General features: G+C 35.6%; 1 protein-coding gene across 2 annotated transcripts; it reads left to right on the forward strand.

Moving 5' to 3' along the window:
• The first annotated feature begins 1,449 nt into the window (after window positions 1-1,449).
• LOC121371000 (outer dense fiber protein 3-like) lies at window positions 1,450-24,021 on the forward strand. Of its 2 annotated transcripts, none has more exons than XM_041496594.1 (6): window positions 1,450-1,588; window positions 8,524-8,969; window positions 10,271-10,395; window positions 12,066-12,206; window positions 15,210-15,332; window positions 20,430-24,021. In XM_041496594.1, the coding sequence occupies exons 2-5, from the start codon at window positions 8,543-8,545 to the stop codon at window positions 15,300-15,302; spliced, it is 786 nt and encodes a 261-aa protein (XP_041352528.1). In that variant the 5' UTR covers window positions 1,450-1,588; window positions 8,524-8,542; the 3' UTR covers window positions 15,303-15,332; window positions 20,430-24,021. The 2 variants fall into 2 exon arrangements, with proteins under 2 accessions (XP_041352528.1, XP_041352527.1); XM_041496593.1 differs by lacking the exon at window positions 15,210-15,332 and adding an exon at window positions 15,401-15,523.
• Window positions 24,022-25,299: the final 1,278 nt, after the last annotated feature.

The raw sequence follows: 25,299 nt of genomic DNA on the forward strand, positions 1-25,299 counted from the left end.
ACTTATTTTCGTGCTTATATTCAATTAAGGTTCAAGCACGCTGCCCTGGGCACACACTTCAGCTGTCTGGGCTGTCTGTCCAGGACTGTGGTATATGGTTAAAGATCACACAAATATTGAGAGGAAACCCGCTGTCGCCACTTCATGGGCTACTCTTTCCGATTAGCAGCAAGTGGTCTTTCATATGCACCATCCCACAGACAGCCTTTGATATACCAGTCGTGGTGCACTGGCTGTAACGAGAAATGGCCCAATGGGCCAACTGACGGGGATCGATCCCAGACCGACCGCGCAGCAAGTGAGCGCTGTACCACTGAGCTACGTCCCGCTCCAACGGATATTTATTGGATATAATAAGGAAAATACTTCAAAATTAAATTAACGGTCGGGATCAATTATCTGGTTTATTGGTAGTTCCAATGTATATTAGATACCTGTGTATATATAGCCTATATACCAATATTGAAATGCATAAAATCGGATTAATTCTTGAAATTTAATAGAAAATAGTAATAAAACGCACAAACAAAATTAAAGGTTTTTTTTAACGACACAACTAGAGCACACTGATTTATTAATTATCGGCCATTGGATGTCAAACGTTTGTTCATTTTGAAATAGGTTTAGAGCGAAAAAAAGCAACATTTTCCCATTAATAACAATTAATTAAGGGATCTTTTATATGCACCATCCCAGACAGGATAGCACATACCACGGCCTTTGATATACCAGTCGTGGTGCACTGACTGGAACGAGAGATAGCCCACCGACGGGGATAGCTCATTAGCCGAGCGCTTTACCACTGGGCAACGTCCCGTCCACACAGACACAAACTTCAGGGAGCGAAGTTTATAGAGGGGTTGAGACATGATCTCTCGGGAAATGTATTCAAAAGAAAGAGAAAAAAAGAGGGTGGAATTGCTCGAGGGTGGGTGGAGGTGGAGCAGCTAGGTCGATCCCGAAAACGCGCAAGCACACTCATCAAAGGCTCTGACCAACCCTAACCTTAACCACTGAAAGGGGGTACGGGTCGAACTCATGTCCCGACTTCTCTTCTTTAGTATTTTATTCATTCTTGAGCAGTGTCTATAATTTTAAAAACATTTGCAACATTTAGTAGATTTGTCACAAGCTTTTGTGTTACTGTAGGCGAGGACTCGGGGGTTCGAATCCACTCTCACACCCCCAACCCCTCCCTCTGCTGAAGTAAATATTTCTATTTTTCGGGGAGCATAACTCGAACCCCTTATAAATTTCGGCCCCAACAGTGTGGCTATCCACACCCTGCTAAAATTCCTGCATACACGCCCGTGTCATATTACTACGGTGTCTTTTCTTTGATCTTTACCTCTGGTCGGTAGCCTCGTGTCAACAGTATATTTGAGTGGCTTCCCTTGTATCTAAGACAAGTTTTTTCAACCATTCAGAAACTCAGAAACCGGTCACATGGACAGCTCTGTCAGTATCCATGTTTATAGAGTAAACTAAAACAATTGTTATTGCTTGACAACCACCAGCCTAGCAATATATTTCATCTTTTTTAGGTTAGACAGCAACGTTAACCTATTTTACTTAGCTTGTTGACGTGGTAAGTACGCCGCCTAATATAATATTACAAAAAGTTTAATCGTATTTGACTGAAAAAGCCATATTATTTATAATAATAATATTAAAACTAGGTGAACCAGTTCAACCAGAAAGTAACCGCCATAGACGTCCTACTAAAAATTAGAACTGCGACAAGGCCTACGTGTATGTCTTTTCATGATTTTAACGCCTGCATCATTCTGTTTTAGTGTAGCTTATCAGATCATGACACTAAATATACAAAATAAGAAATATGTTAGTGATATGTTTGTTTTGAATTGAGAATTAATAATTGTAAATAAGATTAATAAGATTAAATTCTTAAAGAGTGTACAGGTGTATGGCGCACCAATTTATTATGTGATGTTATTTATAATTTAAAATATAATTTAATAGCATTAATTCATTGTAAATTAGTGTATTATTACAGTTGTATTATTATTATTAAAAATGTTTCATATATATATATATATAAATATTATAAAAAATATATTTTAAAAAACAACAATCTAGAAGAGATGACTGTTGTTTTATTGAAGGTCTGCATGTGTAAATATATAAATAATACACTCATCAAAACCCCCCACCAAACAACCCATTGCATCCGGAAAAAAAAAGAAGGGAAAAAAAGTGCCCAACCTTGAAAAAACTACCCCAAGACCAACCAGTGAAAAACACCAAATAAAACTCCTTATTCCCTCCCCCAACCCCACCCCTAAAAAAAAAGAGAGGGCAGTCCTTAGGCCAAACAAAAAAATAGGTGTGTTTCTGGTTGACCGACTGTCCCTAGTTTTATACACACACACACACACACACACCTGACCCTAATTTGTTTTCTCTTAAACTGAAAAAAAAAATCTAAAAAAACAACAACAACAATAAAGTGAAAAATAAAAGAGGACAACATCACCAAACAAGAGTATTTCCTTCCTTGCACATTGTTTACGTACTATTATACAATACATTTTGCACATGTAATTCCCTTCCGAAAAACATCGAGAAATTATGGAAAAGCTTTTGTAATAGAGTTCCTTCCCCTGATTAGCTACCACCGAACAGCTTGGTCGGTCACGGAAGTAACCGAATGTACGTACATAGCCTTGGTACAGGTTATTTCGATATTTTAAACATCTGTTTATGCCACAAATCCATATATATTATTTATAGATAATGTTATACAAGTACACACACATTAAGGAAGAAAGGGAAGGGAAAAAAAAAATACCTACCTTTTTGGGGGGATGCAATCAGAAACACACCTATTTTTTTGTTTGGCCTTATAATACTGTGGAGTTTTGATAATGTTAAAATATAGTAATATTCAGTGTTTACTTTTATTATAACAGTGTACATGTACCACTGTAGGTAATAATTTATTGTTTATTATTATACCAATGTATATATATCACTGTACATAGTAATATTCAGTGTTTATGATCATAACAATGTATATATGCCACAGTACACAGTAATATTTAGTGTTTATGATCATAACAATGTATATATATCACTGTACATAGTAATATTCAGTGTTTATGATCATAACAATGTATATATGCCACAGTACACAGTAATATTTAGTGTTTATTGTTATAACAATGTGTATACAGGGGTTAAAAAATCCCATCACCCGACACCCGTGTAAAGTGGAATTTCCATGCTGGGCAAGTAATTATGTTAACTGCATATGCCTGATGACAAGTGACTAATAGTCTAATGTAACACCTAAAACATTTTTAGAATTTTGTTACAAATCTTGCTAAAACCTTTGGAAAGAGTTCCGATCGTACGAGCATTTACATAGCTCTGAGGAGAGCTAACCATAACCTTAAATGCTGGAATGATCGGAACTCTTGCCAGTGTGTTGACACACCAAAACAATGTGTTGAAAAGTTTTATAACAACTTTAGAGTTATTCCCCTTCTACTATCGACTAAGATCAGTAATTTCCGCCACTGAACTTTTGACTGAATTCATACAAATAATCGGTTCAATGATCTTCAGAGAAATAGCGTTCAGTACACTTTACAGCTTATATAAAAAATAAAGTATACATGCCTTGTGTGTGCAATCATAATGTTTAATCCTTGCAAACATGGTAAATGAGTTGGATACAGTTTAAATTGTTATATTTAAATTAAATTAGACGTTAACGTAGTTCCGGAATCTGCTCTTTACAAATAAATGGGGACGTAAAGCAAGTTTATAATTTCTGAGTTCATTTGAACAGAGCATACATATTATGAACTGTATTCTTATAAAAGTTGCAAGACATTTTAGTTTAGATAATAAACCTTGTAGCAGAACATACTTAATCTTTTTTCAGTACTTTAGTAATTCAGTACAAATTTAAATCTACGTTCGTGTAGGTGAAGTTATTTTTCATTAGCCCTACGTCATAATCGTGATGGTGCGATGCCCTCTAAGCATACATGAATATATTCATTGTTTCTGCTTTATTAATAGTTTTTAACAAATAAATTATGCTCAATAAGTTAAAAATACAAGGCTGCAATTGATGTACACCCCCTCCCCGGCTGTTGTTTACCAAGCCTGCACTATTTAAAAACATTTCCAAAGTAAGAGCTTATGTTTACTTGAACCCAGCTACGATTGTTTGCGAGAGACTTTTCTCAGCTATGAACAGGATAAAAACACCTCAGAGAAGTGTTTTGGGCCAAACAAATTTAAATAATATACACACAATAATGACACATGGGCCAAAATCCCTCAATATTTTTGAACCAATGCCAGCCATAAAAGAATGGCTCACGAGTGGAAAGGGATCTCACAACATCCACGGCCATACAAGTGGTCACCTAGGCATACATCAACCCAATAATTATATTTAGATGAACAAGTGGACACTACCAAACAAATAACAAACTTTTAAATCAACAAATGGACACTATTTAAAAAAATAAAGTTTAAATCAACAAATAGAGAAGACAGTTGATACTACTGGACAGACATATACATTTAGTACTTCCTGGGTAAGTGTTGTAACCTATTGGTGTAACAGCAATTTGATTTGTTCCAAAATAAACGACAAACAGCTGTATGGTTCAGGACAATGGCATTTTATTCAACATCCTACATAAAGTATTTTTAAAACCCTGAAACAATCAAAATATTAAATTAAAATACAACAAGAATATTATACATGACATTACGATAAGAAATACATATATATGAAACATGACATTTCCTAGACTGTCATAAATAATTAAACATATGTATCGAATCACATTTTACTAATACATGGTTCCTATCAAACAATACATTCACAATACACATGACATGACACCATCTGTTATTCCTTTATATAATTATACAATCCATACTTTCCTAATACATTCACTACTAATGTTTAACACATTCATATACATTACAACGTCATAAAAATATACACGTATAACAACACAGTCATGTACATACCAAGTGTGTGTAACTAAGGTTGTAACACCTGGCCGGTAACGGACACATGCATTCAGAAATAGCGATCTAAATAAAATAATAAAACGCACTAAATATCGTACAAACACTATAATCCAAAGTCCATAATTATATTAATAGCAATAATAGTCATAGCATAAAATAAACTCTCTTCTGAGATAATACAAACAGTGCAAACATCTTACTCTCAGTTAACTATTACACCATAATTAATTTAACATTAAAACCCATTAGTATTTAGTGATAAGAAATCATACTATTAATTACATTACCATTTAGACATTAGAACTTAATTTAATATGCTTCATCTGTCATTTAATTACTTTAGACAAATATATTTGCAGAAGAGTTATTTTACGTATTAATACATTATATTATAATGTACCGACTTAATCCACAAACATTAATTTACATTTAGTACCTGCCTGTAAACAAATACACTAGATAAGAAACATGAATACTACAAATAACAAATACAAATAACTGACCTTAGAAATCCTCTAAGAATACGATATCACAGCAATAGTGACAATATCATTTCGGGCAACGGGCAACTCTTTTTACGTGCCCCTATCCACGAAGGTTCAGGCACACCCACCACGGATTTAGCCTCTGACTTCGCCAGTGACTAACTCCGGAGCAGGAGGGGGGAGGGGTTAAGTTTGAGGTGGGCGGAATTTGGAATAAAGCCATTTAGTAAGGTCAACGCGAGCGCGGACCAAATAGCAGACACTTCGTAAACTTGAAGTACACCGAGTGGGAGCCGTGCTCTGATTGGCTGAATTTCGATTCCTCAGTGAAGCCTGTATTTTACCTAAGTCTACAAAGAGTAACTGCATCCAAAACATGTCCGGACTCTAAAATTTAACCCAAATTAGTTAAGACTGCTCAGCCAAAAGGTTTTTAAGGTGATTTTGAGCAATTGAACGGGTGCCAAAATAAAATGCGTTAGACTACTTATAAAAAAATAAACATAAGAATTTTGAACTGCTTCCAAAACGTTTAAAGTCTAACTAGCCCAATAAAAGAGGTTGGTACTCACGGAGGTAAAGGTTGGTATCTAGGGGGTTCCGATGTAGTGGATGTCAAGGTGCGGGAGGAACTGCCGGTAATCGGAGTCTGCTAGCGACTTGGTGATTGGACGGTAATGCGGACCCGCGACGGTTTTTAGGACACGATGTAATGTCAGGTTGTCCATCTCCGGTAGTAGCAGACCTTGATTAAATCTTCCGTTCCGGCGGATGGTTACGCACACTGCGTTCTGTCCCTCCCGCATCTTGAGCCGGTGCACCGCGAATTCCCCCTCGTTGAGTCCGTCGGGTAGAGGTTGATATGACTGCTCCTTAGGGCGGCTAATCAGGTGGCGTACATCTGTGAGATTGGTCTTCACCAGCCGTTGGTAACGCTGTTGGAGACGGCCAGCCTGCAGTGACCACCATCCCTCTGGTTCTGTCTCCGGCTGCGGCGGTTTAGAGGGGCGAGTTGGCTTGGGTGGAGTTGAACTTGGGTGAGTGTTCGCCTTCCTCCTCTTCACAACTGGCTCCTTCCGGGCCTGCGCCTCAACGGGTGTCGTCGGTAGGGTCGGCGACACGTCCGGAAGCGCTTGAGTAGGAGTAGGTGCAGGAGGCCGATTGGGCGGGGTGACACAGATGGCTGTGTCAGGCTCGTCCAATTCGTCTTCTTCCAAGGGGACGGTAGCCGAGACAGCCGGGGCCGGAACCTCTTCTATCTGGGTCGTCTTCCTCTGGTGAGCGGTGTTCGGCGGTCTAACAGAAGGAGTCGCCGCCGGCGGTTTAGCCACCGGTTTTGACCCCCCCTGCGCCGCCGCTGGCACACGTCTCCTCTTCCTCCACCTTCCTTTCTTCTGAATCCAGTCTCCGTACACCAAGGTCACGGTTGCCCGTGACCCAGTGTACGAGACCCGGTATTCAAGCAGCATTCCATAAGTCTTCATCAGTCCCCCCAGGTGGGGGGGGCAGATCGAGAGAGCAAGGGCTAACGTCCGTCATCATCGCGAAAATAGATTGGAATGCAAGAATCGAAGTGCAAGAATCGAAGTGAGTATCATTTCCACACTGAGAACAAGAGCTCTCAGTATTTATGCTGAAGATTATATAACTAGAAGCTGGACAGAAACACCAAGACAGAATACCAGCTTACAGTAGACCCAAGCTTGAAAGTTTAGAACAAAGGACAGACACAGTGCAAGAATGCAAGTGCTATTGTTAGGTTTTTGTGCAAGATTCATGCTGTGTTTTTAATCAACATATCACCAGTTAACAAGCTGACTGAAATAAGAGCACCTGGAATAAAGAAGCTGTATTAAAAGTAAATGATTAAATTAAAGGAGCACTATCCTTTTCAGAATTACCTGAAAGAGACATTGGATTAATTAGGTATAGTAAACATTAAAACTTAACATACAATGACTACCTGTAAATAACAATAATTTAATTAGTTACAGAAAACATTACAAATATTATAAAATACTATTATATACAGATAAAACTCGATATAGCCACATTGGCAAAATTCTTTATTTGTGCAATTAAACCAATTACTTTCAAAATTATTACACTATTAAGTACAGTATTAAATTAAACCGGAGTAACACAACTGGTTATCTTAAGAAGTATGGGCAAGTGGAAAAATATATAGGGCAAGTGAATATCTGATTGGCACTTGCCCTGTGGCAAGTAATTTTGTTGAAATTTTTTGAACCCCTGTGTATATATGCCACTGTACATAGTAGTAGTTTGTGTTTATTCTTATTATAACAACCACTGCTGTTGCTAGCATAATAACAATGTTAATTTGCCTTACATTCAAAAGGATAAAATCTAAACGTAACTTTAAATGTTAAAATAGGAAACTATGTGATTAAAGCTGTCGTCTGGGTTATTTATTTATTTATTTATTGTTTATTCTTTTAGAATGGATCATCCACATTAAATTTTGTCTCTTCCCTTTCCCTTTTTTAACTTCTTTGTACAGTGAAACCTGTCTAAACCGGACCCTGAACAAACCAAATAATTCCTGTCAAAACCAGCCAGGTTTCACAGTCCCAAATGTCTAACTTCTAAATCACGACCTTGTAAACAGTGGATTCTGTCTAAAGCAGATGATCCTGTTTAAAAAGGTTTCACTCTCGTAGGAAGGGCAGCTGACCATATCTGCTGGTGGCAAAAACAGTTTATTAAGACTGTAGTGGTTTTTGTATTTTGTATTAGGAATTGTTTTTGTTTTTTTAAATAAAAACTGCAGCTTTGTAGTACAACTTACAAAGTAAGCCTAAATGTAGAAATAGTGTTTATTTTAGATGATTAATATTTTTCGAATGTTGTTCTTAAAGAGTTTTTTTTAAGTAGGGGTGAGGCTTTAATATATGTGTTCCTTCATATTTTAAAATTACATTTATTTAATTTTTGTATTATTACTATTATTGTTATTACTATTATATTATCATTATTATTATTTCAGATCTTATCTCACCAGAAACATGGCTTGCAAGTGTGAAGTGACACAGTCCACATGGCAGCCGACTCGCCCTCGGGGGCCGATAGCTGCCATGTACGCCAGTCCTGGACCTCAATACCAGCTTCCCGGACTGGTAGGTGGTAACTTTCACGATCCCAGGAGTGTACACAACAAGCGGCCCATCTACTCATTTGGCATCCGACACGGGAAGTTCAGCGATGACAGCAGTCCAGGCCCCGCGTACTACCCCGACTCGAAAATGTACCGCGATGGAAAGGACGGCACTCCTCACTATTCACTGCATAGCCGTCACAGAGATTTCACCATGGCTAAGACTCCAGGCCCAGGAGCGTACCGCCCCGAGGAAGCAGGACCCACAGCTGCCAAGTCCGCACCTAAGTATTCTTTCGGAAGTCGACACCGCAGTCGAGGAACTGATCAAACACCAGGTAAAACTAATACCAGGTGCAAATTACATGAAACATTTTTTTTTAAGTTTGCTTTCCTTTAACAGCACTATACTGGAGCACATACCACTTGTCTCCCTCACCCCACTTGACCATTTTTTTTTTTTTTTTTTTTTTTCTTCTGCTCTGTTAGAATAAAAATATGGCTTTTGCACCGCACTAGAGACAGTGTCCTCTTCACTAGAGATTGTGTCCACCCTTCCAGATATCATTCTTACTAGTCAGGTCTGTCATGTCAAATTGGGGCTGTTTGGGGACGGGCTGGACAAAAGTGCCATTTTTTTCACCAGAGATCCACACTGGTATGTAGATTACAAAAATTATCAAGAACCAGATTTACCTAATATACGGGACTGTCACAGGATGATCGATCACCCCCAACTGACTTGGATTCTTTCCTATCCCCACCCTTGACCCAGGACTGGTACATCAAAGTGCTGTAGTATTAAAGGGAAGTGCATATAAAAGATGCCTTGTTGTTGTTTCAGTGAGAGTAACCTGTATGGGGGAAGCTGGTTTTCTCTGTTTGCTAAAATGTCCACCTGCTTCCACCCCTTTAAACTTTATGATTAGATTTAGGGTTAGGGTGAGGTTCCCTCTTTATATAAGTACGATGGAGTGGGGTGGGGTTTGATGGATATCTTTCCGATTTTGTGAGAAACAAGATATCATTCTGGATTTTCTTGAATGATTATTCTCAACTTATTTTAATCCCCATTAGACATCCTTTCACTCTGGGGTATCATTAACCAAATATTTCTTTCTCATCTTTTTCAATGCAGGAACTAGCAAAAAATAAATTAAATAAATGAGTAAAATGGGGCTAATATAATATACAGTCTTTTCCACCTAGACAATAAGGGCACTTTTACACTAAATAGGGATTTTGAAATACTTCTTTGAGGGTGGGGAAGCTAAAGAGGTTACTTGCTTCTTTTCAGCTAGGTATAGCCATGCTTTCATATACAGTGAAACATCTCAAAACAGGACCCTCTGTAAACCAGAATTCTCTGATAACCAGACATTTTTCATGGTCCCCCTTTATAAATATTGGTACAGAACAGAACCTCTCAAAACCACATATCCCTTAAAACGGGACTTCTTTACATAGTCCAGAAGGTGTCCTGTTCAGATGGATTTCATTGCATTTACAATTATACACCTATAAATTGTATTAATTCTATGATTTGTATTAACTTATGCATTTTAAATCTTTGTTTGTTTTCTATCAATAGTAGTATTATTTAGTAGTAAGATTACAATATCAAGTATTCTTATTTCAGGTCCAAATGTGTACAATCTACCACCAATGCTTGGAAAGACTGCACAGGGTGGGAAGAAGCAAGCTCCCATATTTTCATTAACTGGTCGAAGCAAGATTGGCAGCTTCCACGAAGACATGCAAAAGGTTTGTTTTAAAACGTTTATTAGCTGTATTACGGTACTTCTTCACTGGTAGGATCAGGATGTGACTCTCTGCTAGAATGTGCACCCGAGGTGTGATAGGTTGTAGGCGTGATCACCTTTGGTGGTGTGGGATTTAGCTCAGTCAGTGGAGCACTTGCCTGAGGTGCTTGGGTCATAGGATCAAACCTTCTGAGTGGACCATGGGTAAGTGTATGCAGAGAAACGTGTCCAAAGTGGATCACACTCTGTAGACCTAATATTTATCTGTTTTAGACAGGATTCCGTGTTCACAGGGTTGCGTGTTTACAGGATTCCGTGTTTACAGGGTTGCATGTTTACAGGATTCCGTGTTTACAGGGTTGCGTGTTTACAGGATTCCATGTTTACAGGGTTGCGTGTTTACAGGATTCCGTGTTTACAGGATTCCGTGTTTACAGGGTTGCATGTTTACAGGGTTGCGTGTTTACAGGATTCCGTGTTTACAGGGTTGCATGTTTACAGGATTCCATGTTTACAAGGTTGCGTGTTTACAGGATTCCGTGTTTACAGGGTTGCGTGTTTACAGGATTCCATGTTTACAGGGTTGCATGTTAGAATTTAGAAAACTGAGGACCATAAAACTTTGGTCAGTTTTGACAGGATTCTGGTTTGTTCAGGGACCAGTTTACACAGGTTTCACTGTATAGTTAAAATGGTTTGCTGCTAAAGGAAAAGATGTAGTTTTGTTTTCTTCTGAAGACCCAATGTCAGAATTGTCAAATGTTTGACATCCAATGGCTGAGTATTATTTATTTATTATGTGCTCTAGTGGTGTCATTGAACTAGATTACCCTTGACGCTCACATAGGGTTTCCCTTGTGTTAAACAATGTTTCATGATTGGTATATAAGGACTATTCCTTTTTGTTATGTAGAGTTTTTTTCTAATTCAATGCACCGCTATGTTCATTGGGGGTATGTAAACCATACACATCAAATGATATGTATGCCAATCATGTCTGTAGCAGGCCCATATGCAGGATTTTTAATGGGTGCAAATTCCTCATGATGGGACCAACAATGGCAATTTTTTTTTTTTAAATGTTTATGTAAACTAAATTTGATAGAAAAAAGGTGGACCGTAGGTTATTTTTTTTGGGGGGGGAGGAGGGGGGAGAGGAGGTGTATGCACCCATCACAGCCGCCCCCTGCATACTGGCCTATGTAGTGCATAATAAAGCCCTTGCTACTAATATGTAAGAGAAACCTGTGTTGCTGAAGCAGGTTTCCTCTACCTTTGTAAACCTTCGATACAAACCATCCCCAGAGGTGAAAACGAATTACACTCTACCTTCACCTCTCATTACAAAATACATATGATTTCATGCAAGTGAACTGAATACTAGCACATTTTTCTTGTAGTTACTAAATCATTCTCACTAAATCTACCAGAGTTATCTCCCTTATTGTTATTGTTTACTCTTTTATTAAACATTACCTATGTGTTGTTATAGTGTATGTTACTGATAAATTTATGTACATTTTAAGCCACCCACCCATAGGTTCATATTTCAACATTCTCTTTTAAATAGCTTACCTGTATGCCCTACACACAGAAGCTTATGTCCCCTCTCTATTTTAGATATTATTATTATAAGTCTGTTTAATTATTTTGATGTATATTATTTTTCAGACTCCTGGACCTGCCAACTACAGCGTGTGTAATCCCAACCTGTATCGTGAGAAGAAACCCCAGTACAGTCTTACCTCAAGAAACCCCATGCCGTCAGACACCACCACAAAACCAGGCCCAGGCGCCCACTCACCAGAAAAAGTAAGCAGACAACGTCTGGACTTATTACAACACAATGTCATGCATTAATTCTGTCAGTTCGTTTATTTAGTTGTGGTATGTGCTGTCCTGTTATGGGTATTTTGACTATGAAACCCTACTTGCTCTTTTATGCCTATGTGCAATTGTTAGTTTTCTCTAGTTCCATTGATTCAGTTGTGGTATGTGCTGTCCTGTTATGGGTATTTTGACTATAAAACCCTTCTTGCTCTTTTATGCCTATGTGCAATTGTTAGTTTCTCTAGTTCAATTGATTCACAGTTGTGGTATGTGCTGTCCTGTTATGGGTATTTTGACTATGAAACCCTACTTGCTCTTTTATGCCTATGTGCAATTGTTAGTTTTCTCTAGTTCCAATGATTCAGTTGTGGTATGTGCTGTCCTGTTATGGGTATTTTGACTATGAAACCCTACTTGCTCTTTTATGCCTATGTGCAATTGTTAGTTTTCTCTAGTTCCATTGATTCACAGTTGTGGTATGTGCTGTCCTGTTATGGGTATTTTGACTATAAAATCCTTCTTGCTCTTTTATGCCTATGTGCAATTGTTAGTTTCTCTAGTTCCATTGATTTACAGTTGTGGCATGTGCTGTCCTGTTACGGGGATTTTGACTGAAACCCTACTTGCTGTAGGGCCTATGGTCTTTGTGCAAGTGTTAGTTTTGTCTAGTTCCATGTGACATATATTTGGTATCATATGCATGACAATGTAAATGATTTCCCACATTTAAAAATGAGTTTAGTAGACTTGCAGAAGCAAAATGCCTGATTATAGGTTGGAAAGAACACTATTGTTGATCACCCACTGTATTTATAAACCATTTATCAGTTTCAGAGACAGATCCAAGGGGGGACTAGGGGACCCACCCCCTAAAAATATTCAAGTGTCCCTTTTTTACCCACTTTAGCTCCTCTTGTTAGCAGAACCTTTTTGATACTGATTTGTCCAGCATTCGTTTGTCCATCCATATGCCCGCCCACCCAGCCATCCGTCCATCCATCCCTCTGTCAGCTTTTCCATTGAAGTCTGTCTTCTCATACAGTTTTGATTGAAGTGTTCTGAAACTTGGTACAATGATCCTCTAAACTAATGGAGAAATATTCAGGAAATTTCGAATTTTTATTGATTGTTTTTAAAATTTAAATTGAAAGCTTAAAAGTCTTATCTTCTAAAGTTTTGATTGGATAGTTCTGAAACCAAGTGTAAGTATTCTCAGGGACAGTCTTCACAAACTAATAGTTATATTTTGGACATTTAGAATTTTAGAATTTTTTATTAAATTAAAAACATTAAATAGAAATTTAACATTAAAAATTTCAATTTCTATCTTCTCCTATGGTTTTGATTGGATGGTTCAGAAACTTATTAAAAGTATTTTCAGGGGCAGTCTTCACAAACTAATAGAGAGCTACATGTTTATTGGAATTTTATAATTATTATAAACAAAACATTTTTAAATTTAAATATATTTTTATATAAAAAAAAAATTAAATAGCATTTTATAATTTTTATACATTTTTTAAAATTTAAATAGAATTTTATAATTTTCATAAATATTAAAAAATTTATATAGAAATTTAACTGAGGTGGTCATTACAAATTAATTATCTACTGCTGACAAAATTGAAAATTAAATAGTGTAGCTCTGATGCCCTTTTGACGAGTTGGTTTATTTGTCTTTTTCCCCATTAGTCCACCTACACACACACACACACACACCAAAAATATTTCCTAGATCTACCCTTCAGTTTCTCTAAAATGTGACTGCATTTTAAATGAGGTTTTTTTTAACATATAATGGCAACCAAGCGTCTTCAACTCCCCATCCAGCCTCAGATCTTCAGAGATTCTGGGTGGGGTTCCTGACTGATATTTTGGCATGCATCTAACTGGCAAATAATTTCTGGAAAATGTCTCTGGTTTCAAGCAATTTCTACTAGATCACTTCTGAAAGGATACAAAATATATATGTTTATAGTTGGTATTTATTAAAAGCCATAATATTTCAAGCAAGCTCTCTTCTCTCCCAATTTACACCATATTTACAGCTCCCTAACTTCCCACTTCATTTCCGTTTTCCTTGTCACCATCATCCTTTAAGGAAAAACATTATTGCCCATATGGGAAAAGGGAAGTGGGGAAAGAAAAATGATCTTTCCCTAGGGAAAAATAAAAAACCTTTTTTTCCCCTAGATACATTTTGATGTCATAAAGAGTGCTTCATTATAGGCAGTTAATTGTGTGTAAGAATAGTTTCCTTGGTGGACGTCATGCCAACCACTAACTTATGTCATCAGTGATACGTATGTCACAGCTGTGATGCAACGCTTTCTCGTGTTTTAAACTTGCAAACTTATTTACAACAACAGTATCGTTCGAAAATCTTCCATAAAATGATAAATATTGAAAATGGGTAATAAAAAGAATACCCAACTTGATATTCGGCAATACCGTTTATCTTGCACTCGTGAATTGATGTTGTCTTTCCCTTGCCAAACGGTATTGCCTCATAGCTCATTGAGTATTCTCTAATGCACTTTGTTTTATTTTAAAAATGGTTCACCAAAACATTTTTAATGATCTAGCATAATATATACATGTATATTGTCTGTCTAAACCGGCATTTGTGTAACACTTTCAAGGTCTTGACCAGTGACAACAGTTTGGCTGACATCTCTCTAATCCAGCTATCTGTGTACACTGGCTCATGTTGTCAGTACATCTTGAATCTGGTTTAGACAAAGTCCAGTGTACTATTAATCATCATAATATTTTTCTCATGACTTTCCTGATTTCTCCAGTTCTCATTTCATCCTGATCCCATCCCCAAGCAAAAAACCCCAAAACATTTGTTGTGGTCTTGGGATTCAGTCTCAAGGAACATCTGTGAAGCAAACCCACAAACCATTTCACGTGGTACGCAGGGTGAGATAGAGGGAGGGACGCTCCAAAGTATGATTTAATTTTTAAATTCACTATTTTCAGGTTCGTTTCAACCGAAGATCAGCCCCGGCATTCACTTTCGGTGTCAAACATTCCCCATATATGTGTCCGCTTATTGCTGACCCTGCAGACTAAAACAAACGACTGAGGAGCATACGGTTTTAGGTATAGACAATCTCTATTACATTACACAGGTGTATCTTGTTGTCTAATCAATGTCTTCTTTTATCCAGGTGTGCATGGATAAGCGATGCGATCCAGCCTTCAGTTTCGGAGTGCGACACTCGGCTTATGTTGCTCCCCTCATCGTTGATCCTATCGACTAAACACACACAATATGTTTTTACATATCTTAGGTATCAAATTTGATATACTGGACGCATTAACGCATGAGTTATTAATACATTTTCTTCCGTTCCTGCTTGTTCAGATATAGTGAGCATGGTTAACCCATGTTTGAGATGCTGTGTAGCTTTTATTAGTTTTGTCTTATGTTCAGTGTTCACACTTTATATATAAAAAAGAGGCTTCAGTGTGCTTTTAGCCAGTCAGTTGAGTGCTCGCTTGAGGTGCTTGAGTCACAGGATTGAACCACCTCGGTGGATCATTCAGCTGATCGGGTTTTTTTCCGTTCCAACCAGTGCACCACAACTTGTCAAAGGCCATGGTATGTGCTTTTCTGTCTGTGGGAAATTGCATATTTAAAAAATCCCTTGCTGCTAATGTAAAAATGTAGCAGGTTTCCTCTCTAAGAAGATTGTTCAAAATTACCAAATGTTTAACATCCAATAGCCGATGATTAATAAATCAATGTGCTCTAGTGGTGTCATTAAACAAAACGAACAAAGTTTATAAAAAAATTGAGAAAATGTTCGTAAATAAATATTCAAAATCAGTATTCCTGCTTCAAATAGTCTTGAAATTTAGATTGCTTCAAATTTATTTTGTGAAACTAAATGTGCTATGCTTTATAACAAAATGTTTAAAGCATACATGAGGCCACTACTACCATGCTCATTGTGATAGTGTTGTGTATGTGTGTGTTTGTGTGTATTAACTAGCTAAACCTATTCGTATACTACCACTGCCTATAGGTATATAGTATCAGCATGTATTTTACTACTGTCCAGAATATACAGGGAAACAAATATAGTGTTCGTATGTTTAGCTTTTTTTCCTTTGCAGACTGCTTTGGCAAACACTAGGCTTAATTAAAGAGTTTTACCTGGTTGTGGGAATGGTCATTGAAACCCTGTAGTTTTTGGCCTGGACAGACATACAACCTGTATAGCTTAGTCAGAGGTCATACCTTAGATGTAAGCATGAAAGTAAGTTGTGTATGTTAACATCCTCACCTGTATGCATGATAAAAACATTTTGTCTTGTTGTTTGTCTGATGTGTGGTGTACTATGTATACTGGCATCCAAAAGAAACTTTACAAGGCTTGTAATTATGTTATAGAAAACCAACAAACGGTACGGTGGGTTATGAAGGTATCTTGAAATTCAACATCTAAACCTCACAATGCACTTCATGATACATGCAAAGTGTAAGGTGGTTTTTAAATTTGTTCTTTTTGATTAGCAACAATATTTATTAAGTTATTCAAATTTTATGTATGTACAGTTTCTTTTGGACGTCAGTATATGTTGAATTATGAAGATTCATTGCAAGGCATTATATTTCATACGAAAATCATTGTTCTATCCAAGTGTTAGTTTAACTTTAAAATCACCTGAACCACCAAACATTTACATGGTAAAGTTGATACGTTCTATTAATGTTTCAAACAGTTCTAAACAAATTTTTTTTTTAAACATTTGATGCATACATGAGCGCCCAGTTGTTCAAAGCATAGTTAAATTAATTCTTGGCTGTTCTAAATAAAGCTTCAACAATATGTTTTCATTTATTATTTGTACTGATTCAGTCCTTGGTTATGAAAGTTTAGGTTAACCACTGGTTTAAGTTAACAAACATTTGAACAACTGGCTCCAATAGTTAAATAGAAAAATACTATCTTATTGAAAAATGTGTTAATTTAAAATGCTTTTGGAACATCAAAAAATCAGTTAATTTAATATGCTTTTGGAACATCAAAAAATCAGTTAATTTAAAATGCTTTTGGAACATCAAAAAATCTGTTAATTTAATATGCTTTTGGAACATCAAAAAATCTGTTAATTTAAAATGCTTATGGAACATCAAAAAATAACTTATTGTAAAATGCTTTTGGAATGTAAAACATCACTTAATTTAAAATGTTTTTGGAACAACGTGGTACAGAACTGATGTACAGGTGTGTTAGGATTATACAACAACGGTCAAGCAAAAATAATTCAGGTAACCAAATCATTGGATATCAAGATAAAAATCAGACAAACACAACACTTACCGTACCTCAGATTTTGAAATATTGTGCCCTGCATTGTTAACTTGTTATAATGTTGTATTTTTACAATTTGAGGAGATTAAAGGTAGAGCTGTTGACCTGATGAATGTCACAACAAAATATTGCCTGAAAATTTACCTTTTTATTTGTCCCTAAAAGTTCTTTATTCAACCAGTATATGATAGCATATATATCCCACTTGTTATTGATATTTTGGTGTATAATTGAATTATAACAAAGCAGCTATATATTAGACAAGATAATTGAGTTAATTTTGACTTAATGCTGTCTGTTTAAAACATTTGCAAAACTACTTTTGTAGTAAGAGTAACATACATGTCTATAGTGTATATTTCAACATATTCCGTGCAGATCTTCTTTATTCAGTAGGTTAACTGTCATGTCACTGCCATTAAATGATTTAAATATATACTTTAACTTTTCAACAGTAATTGAGACCATCAGTTTGTGTGTTACCTCAGCATTTGCATATTAATTACTATTGTCTACAATACAGTGAAGTACTCTTATAACGAACAGGAAGGGACTATGATAATTAGTTCGTTATAGCAGTGGTTCATTGTACATATTTCAGAAGTTGGTTAGTAATGTATAGGGAGATAAAACTGGACTTTACTATCAGTTCGTTCTATGCAGTACATCATTTTAAGCATGTTCGTTATGAGTGTACTTTACTGTACATATCCTAGGAAATGGAAATGGAATGCATTTTTTTTAAATCTGTATCGTAGATTTCACAGACCTCGCCATTTAAGAAGAGCTATCATTATCGCTCCCCATCACTCTCCTAAGACTATTTCAAGGAGAGTAATTTTTAGCTCCCCGTAGCATATGGATTTATATGGTATCAGTATGGGAATATCTTAAATAATTCCCCATAATCTAAGTTAGGGGAGAAATTAAATCAATCACCTTTTTAAAAAAAACGTCACGGTCTGATGTCAGAATTTTCTATTATAGTATCAAGTTACATTTTAGGTATTTTCAGATTGCATATGTATTGCACAGGAGAGCGGTAACTGAAAGCGGCAGATGGAAAGCATATAAATCATGCAGGTTTTTTTGTAATTAGGCCGTGAAAAATCGTATAGATATATAAATATATATTTTTTGTCTTGTGGATATTTTATTAATTATTAACTACATGGGGCACATTAAATTGGGGGGGGGGGGGGTGCACCCAACATCTTCCCGCTGGATCTGCACCTGTATATGCACTCATTCACATACTTATACATACTATATATACCATGTATCAACAACAAAAATGAATTTCTAATATTAAACGAGGCTAAAATATTAATTTTGCTGGTCAGTCATTCATGAAAAATCGCTTGAATTCTGTCCCACATGGTTTACTGCTTTCCCACTGGGCCGTTCCACGCTCAGTGTAATTGGATGTATTGAAAACAACAGGTTCTATTACCACTCTCCAGTGTAATTAGCCCTTTATACTATAAGACTCCATCATGTCATTATTTAAATAACAAAATATCAATCTAAAACTGTTGTCTGATGACCTCAGATCACCAGTTCGCATAAATATGACATCATGTATTACCACAGCCGTCATACTCCTTAGTGTTAAATTAATAGAAATTTCTTTCATAGCTTTGTTTCATGGGATAGCTTTGTCATATATACACATAAGGATGAGAGAATACATGTATTACATACATGTACATATTCATTTCATGGTTTGTCTTCAGATTCACTATTTTTATCGTTTATGTCACTTTAAAGGTAAGTCGATCTTCCCCTATATAATGGTACCGACCTTAGTTACTGAACAATGTAAAATATTTTCGGCTATTACAGTTTTTTAGCTGTTAAATTATAGACATTACTTGCAGATTTTTATTTAAATTATTTCATCAATGTTTTTTTAGTTGTTCTGGTGGTAATAGTGGAGAGGTTTTGCAAGCACACCATTAGTGTTATAAATACTTATTAATGGGTCAAATGTACAATGCCTGTTTATGTCTTTCACACATGTATCTACATACATTTACAAATGCGTTTAATTTTTTAAAAAAGGCTTTGTACATTTGGTCCAATACTTTTTCTTAAACTTATTTTGTTGCTTATATCCAATTAAGGTTCAATTACGCTTTCCTGGGCACACACACACCTCTGCTATCTGGGCTTTCTGTCCAGGACAGTAGGTTACTTGTTAGTTGGTTAGTGAGAAAGAATAGGGTGTAGTGGCCTTACACCTACCCACTGAGCCTTTGAGAACTCACTCTGGGTTAGAGCCGGTACCGGGCTGCGAACCCTGTACCTACCAGCCCGTAGTCTGATGGCTTAACCACTACACCACCGAGGCCGGTTTTGGTCCAATATGGTTCAGTAACAGTACTAACAGTTTAGCTCATTTGGCAGATCGGCACGGTTAATGACTTAAAGATGGTGGCATTCTTAGAAGTGTTATTTATTTATTTTTATTGTTTAGGTAAATTATATATTAGCCTTGAAATTTATTACATGGAGCAGGCCTTTTAATCATAAAGAGGAGGAAGCAAATTAGTCTGACGTAACCAACTACACTCAGAGTGGTGACCTATTGCTATCCATAACAATAGTGGTTGCAAAACCTCTCTAATAGCTCCAAATACATTTTAGAAACAAAATATTCTATTATTGAACCCTAACGCTGGTTTCTGATTTACTTTGTGGTGGTGTGGTGCTTCTTGGTTTTTCTGTTTTATAAGATTTACACACACTTTAATTAGTTTCACAGATTGGTGAATGTCCAATACTTACAAGGTTTCTGTAATGATCAGAATGTTTTACCATATTATATAGGATTTAATTAACATGTTTGTCTGATTTGTTTTGTATTTTTCAGGAAGGACCAAGAGACTTTCAAGTTGAGACATATTTGCAGCCTTCGAAGTGTCCACGGTTGCCTTTGCCCATTTGTCAAAATTGTAGTATATGCACAGTGGTGTCATTGCTAGTAGCAATGGGACTCAGTTTGTTGTATTTAACTATTTCACAGCATTATAAATAACAATGACTTTATTTATATAGAATTTATTTATGATCATTTTCGGAGCACATGTCTTGTTTCTATAACAATGTTATAAATATATCATTAATCCAGACTAATGTAATTTAATTGACATTTCCAAAGCTTTAGCTAAAACATTTTCTACAATAATTATGTGCTTAGCTGTAAAAAGTGTATAAGTTGATGTTATCATACAGTATTATTAGTTACAAATAACTTTGGTTGAAATTATATAAATGAGTTCATTGAAGATAATATACAAATTGAACTTGTTTTAGTAAAATACTAAAATAATGTCGTAAATTTCATGTTTAACTAATCAAACTGTATTTTCAGTAAGAAATGATTTATGATAATGTACAAAAACAAACCTGTGTGTTATGAAACTGTTAAAATAATATAAATTGTTTTCTAAAGTAAAGATATAGCTCAATCAGGTTGTTAACTAGTGAAGCATTATATCCAATAATTAAAAACATATACCGGTATACTCTTAGTACTCCTGAATATTTATTAAAGGTTATTATAAAAATCAGGGCTTTTAAGACATTACAGTATTATACCTTTTTGGGTTTTTCTTTCGTCCTTTTCTTTTTTCTTTTTTTTGATATGTTAGGCACAGATAGTAGTTTTTTTGATATGTTAGGCACAGATAGTAGTTTTTTTGATATGTTAGGCACAGATAGTAGTTTTTCTGTGGTGTAAGGATTTCTGCTGTTATTATTCCGTCCAGATGGATGTGTTATCCATTAATCATACCAGTATAATACCAGTCAGTATATTATTGAGATGATCAGTATTGCAGAAAACAGTATTTACTTCTAACTCGCAGCATGCTGCACCCATACTGCTCAAATACTGTATTCGGTGTAATAAACGCTCTTATTAAAAACACCATATTATTCAGATAGTGGATAGTAAATGATTGTATATATCTCTAATAAGCACAGTTATTCTTGAAAAACTGAATAAAAATTTATTACAGACATTTCTAATCTGTAATGAGTTACTTGTGGTGTCACATAACTGTTTTTGACTGCAAGACTGTTTTAGTGTAAATATGCTTGCATTAATGGAGTTGATTAAAAACACTAATATATTTGTATATTAATAGAAAAAGGAATTTTGTTTTATGATGAAGTTTTGCTGTCATTTTTATGCACCTATTTTATTTTTCTAAAGTTAGTAGTTTATTTTAAATTACACTAACGTCAAAATTCATGTTAATTTTTTTTAAATGACCTTTTTAATAGCATATTATGTCAGCCTACTTTTTACACTGAATACAGTATTGTATTTTTTAATTCACCCTTGTGACTATATGTATGTTGAAAATACGTTACTTGTTGTGTTTGTATATTTGTCATAATGACATCCAATGCAGGTTGCCTGAATTTCATCTCTATGTTCAGTAACAGGATTTAACTACATGTATGTATTATTAAAATGGTTTCAAATTGTCAAGTTATAGCATAACCAGCAAAGTTTGTGGAGGGTGTGGGTTTTTTTCGTAAAGATGAATTGAAGAATTTTTAATGGTGTTTCGGTAACCACCACTCGCCCCCAAAAATTCACCTGTTAAAGGTTATGACCATAGGATTCTTAAATGGTATCCAAAATGGTAGACGCTGCCAGTGTTAGGCTACGATTAAATAGCTTAATAAACTGGCCGAACTTACCACTGGTTATGGTTGTTATTACCAAAGTCACAACTAGATATTTTATGACATGAAAACTGCAGCTGTAAAAGTTGATCAAAACCGTCATAAAGATATATTGGACATAAAACTTGACATGGAAACCATTTTAGTATTTGTGATGGCTTTCTGTACATGTAAGTTGTAAAGTTTAGTACAGCATGTAAAGTGAAGATGTTGATGATTAAAAAAGGCCCTGTTTTAGATAGCTGTATATATGACATAAGTTCTACAGTGAAACCCCTTTAAACCGGACACCCATGGAAGCAAGTAAAGATGACAGTTTTAATGGGTATCCGCTTTAGAGATGTTATGTTCTGTTCTGATATTTTAAAACGGGACTGTAAAAAAAAACGTCCAGTTTTCAGGGAATTTCTGTTTACAGAGGTTTTACTGTAGTTTCATTGTGACAAATTGACAGACAAATCTTAATTTGTATTGTTCAGTCCCCTCCCCCAACATATTTTACATGTGCTTTTTACTATTGTTGGATACATACATATATATTTTTATGACAGCTAATGTCAAATATTTTGCTAACATTCCATACGCATTATGTAACTATGATTTTAGTTTCAGGCAATACTTTCTGTGTGCTGTTTTTGATAAAAGTTTAATCACAAAATATAAACGTATACATGTATAACTTTTTAGTATTAGTTAAAGGGCAGGCATTATTCGTGTCATTTCATTTTAAAATTTTGACTTTATTTTTTTAATCTGATTGTTCCACTAATGTTAATGACTGCTGAAAACATTCAACTTTCTCAATTGCTGCCCTTAACTTGTATATAGATTTATTATCTGTGATAAGTGTGCTACTAATAACATTCTTTTTGTTTTGTGGTTTATATTTATTGTTTAATTTCTATTTTCATAGTATTAACTTAAATTCTCTGTAAAATTAGCCAGTCACATATTGGTACATAAGATCAAGCATTACTTTTATTAACATTTATTTTTAATATTTACTGGCTATTTCCTTTTTTTTATCTCTTCATTTTTGAAATTTCAACATTCATTAATTTGCTTTTATGTTTTTTGTTGTAAATACAAATTTAGATGAATTAATTAATATAGAAAAAATACTCTATTTTCAAGTATTTTTCATTTCAGAAATTGTTTTTGAAAAGTTAATACAGTACATCTTTAAGCATGTAATAGGCCACAGCAATATCTTGGTTCAAAAATATTATTGATGCTTTCTTACTATTAGGAAGGTAATACTCATACAAATCATATATATATATTATATATATATATATATATATATATATATATATATATATATATATATATATTAATATATATATATATATATATTAATAATAATATGTACAAAAAAAGCACAACTAAAAACAAAAACAAAAGATATAAATATTATCTTCATTAGCATAGCCAGGACTTTAATTGGGGTTTTTCCACTCACAATCTTTGAGTCATGATATGGGGAAGGAAACCCCTCTCACTATGCCGCCAGTGATAATCATTAATTAGTTAACTGATAAGCACTTGAATTTGTAGTTTCCTTTTTGTTAACCCACTGAATTCATTGTTGTGGTCTACATCCTTAGGTTTTAGATTTTTAAAAAAAACCTTTTTACCTATAATTGTTTTTGTTTGGGCGTTTTTTTTGGTTGTCTTTTTGTCTTTTCTATCTATCATTCACTGTAGCCTTGCAACCCTGCTCAATATTTTGACGATTGACGGAAATAAATGTAGATTAAAAATAATATTTGTGTTATTTATATTTTAGTTTTTGTAGCGTTTCGTAGGGTGTTGTAAAATTCTTTGAATACAGATATATTTGTGAAGATTAATGATAGATCATGGGTATTACAAACATTTGTCATCCGTGTTCCATCCCTCATCTGGTATTTCCTGATGCACCTATCACAATTATATGACATTAATTCAGTTCAATTTATTTTCGTGCTTATATCCAATTAAGGTTCAAGCATGCTGTCCTGGGCACACACCGCAGCTATCTGAGGCTGTCTGCCCAGTGGTTATTGAGAGAGGTTTGTACAGTGGTTTTACATCTATCCGTTGAATCATTAAAACTCTCTCTGGGTGGGAGTCTGTACTGGGGTGTGAACCCAGTACTTACCAGCCTTGTGTCCGATGGCTTAACGGCAACACCACTGAGGCAGCTTTATGCCAATCTGCTAATATATCTCTCTATTCCTCTAGTACCACTGACAGGATTTTGTAGTACAGCATAGCCTGTGGTGATGTATAGAGGCTCTGATACCCACATGTTCCAAAGATTGGGGAGTTGTAGCCACACTAACTTCCAGTTGCATTATTGCAAAGACGTAGGAAGTGTGTGTGTGTGTGGGGGGGGGGGGGGGGGGTATTTTGCTTTATAATAGTGTAAAAATGTGCATGGCCACCCCCCCTCCCCCCCCCCCCCCCCCCCCCCCCCCCACTTGTTGGCACCTTCCTACGCCACTGTATTGCCATTCACACCACTGGAACCAGATTTATAGGATATTAAACAAGCTTTTGTTTTATATCATGTGTATGTCTCGAGTGAAATAATTTTCATAAAATTTGTTACAAGCTTTAGCAAGTTAAATGGAAATTATTTCATGAGGGACATAAACATGATATGAAATGGTAGCGAGTTTAATATTCTGTTTATTATACCATAATCGATTTTAATTTATATCGCTCAACTAGACTACATATTTTAAGATTGTAGTGTGCCAATCGAAAAGTCATCGTGTAACGTCGAAGTGTTTTGACGTTTTTTGTGGGATATATCACTATATTTTTAACCATATGGGTAAAACTTGATTAGACCTCAAAAGATTAGAAAGTGCTATGATAGTAGTGGATTCAGAACTGTCTTAAGATATCTTCTAATCAAAATGCTAAATTGTATCAGGTCGGATCATAGGGCTTAACGTGCACATTCAGAGCAAGCTGTTGTAGCGCACGCCTGTCATGGGTGCAGGTGTTGGCCCATTCCGGCTCTTCCGTGCAGGACTGGAAGGGTTTGG

This window comes from Gigantopelta aegis, chromosome 4 (genome assembly GCF_016097555.1).
Source record: "Gigantopelta aegis isolate Gae_Host chromosome 4, Gae_host_genome, whole genome shotgun sequence".
Taxonomy (NCBI): Eukaryota; Metazoa; Mollusca; class Gastropoda; order Neomphalida; family Peltospiridae; genus Gigantopelta; species Gigantopelta aegis.

Excerpts from the sequence above, each read along its gene's own strand:
- LOC121371000 (XM_041496594.1), top strand. The coding sequence starts at position 8,543 with ATGGCTTGCAAGTGTGAAGTGACACAGTCCACATGGCAGCCGACTCGC. Across the intron at positions 10,396-12,065 it reads TCCACGAAGACATGCAAAAG|ACTCCTGGACCTGCCAACTA; the intron begins GTTTGTTTTAAA and ends ATTATTTTTCAG. Across the intron at positions 12,207-15,209 it reads GCGCCCACTCACCAGAAAAA|GTTCGTTTCAACCGAAGATC; the intron begins GTAAGCAGACAA and ends CACTATTTTCAG.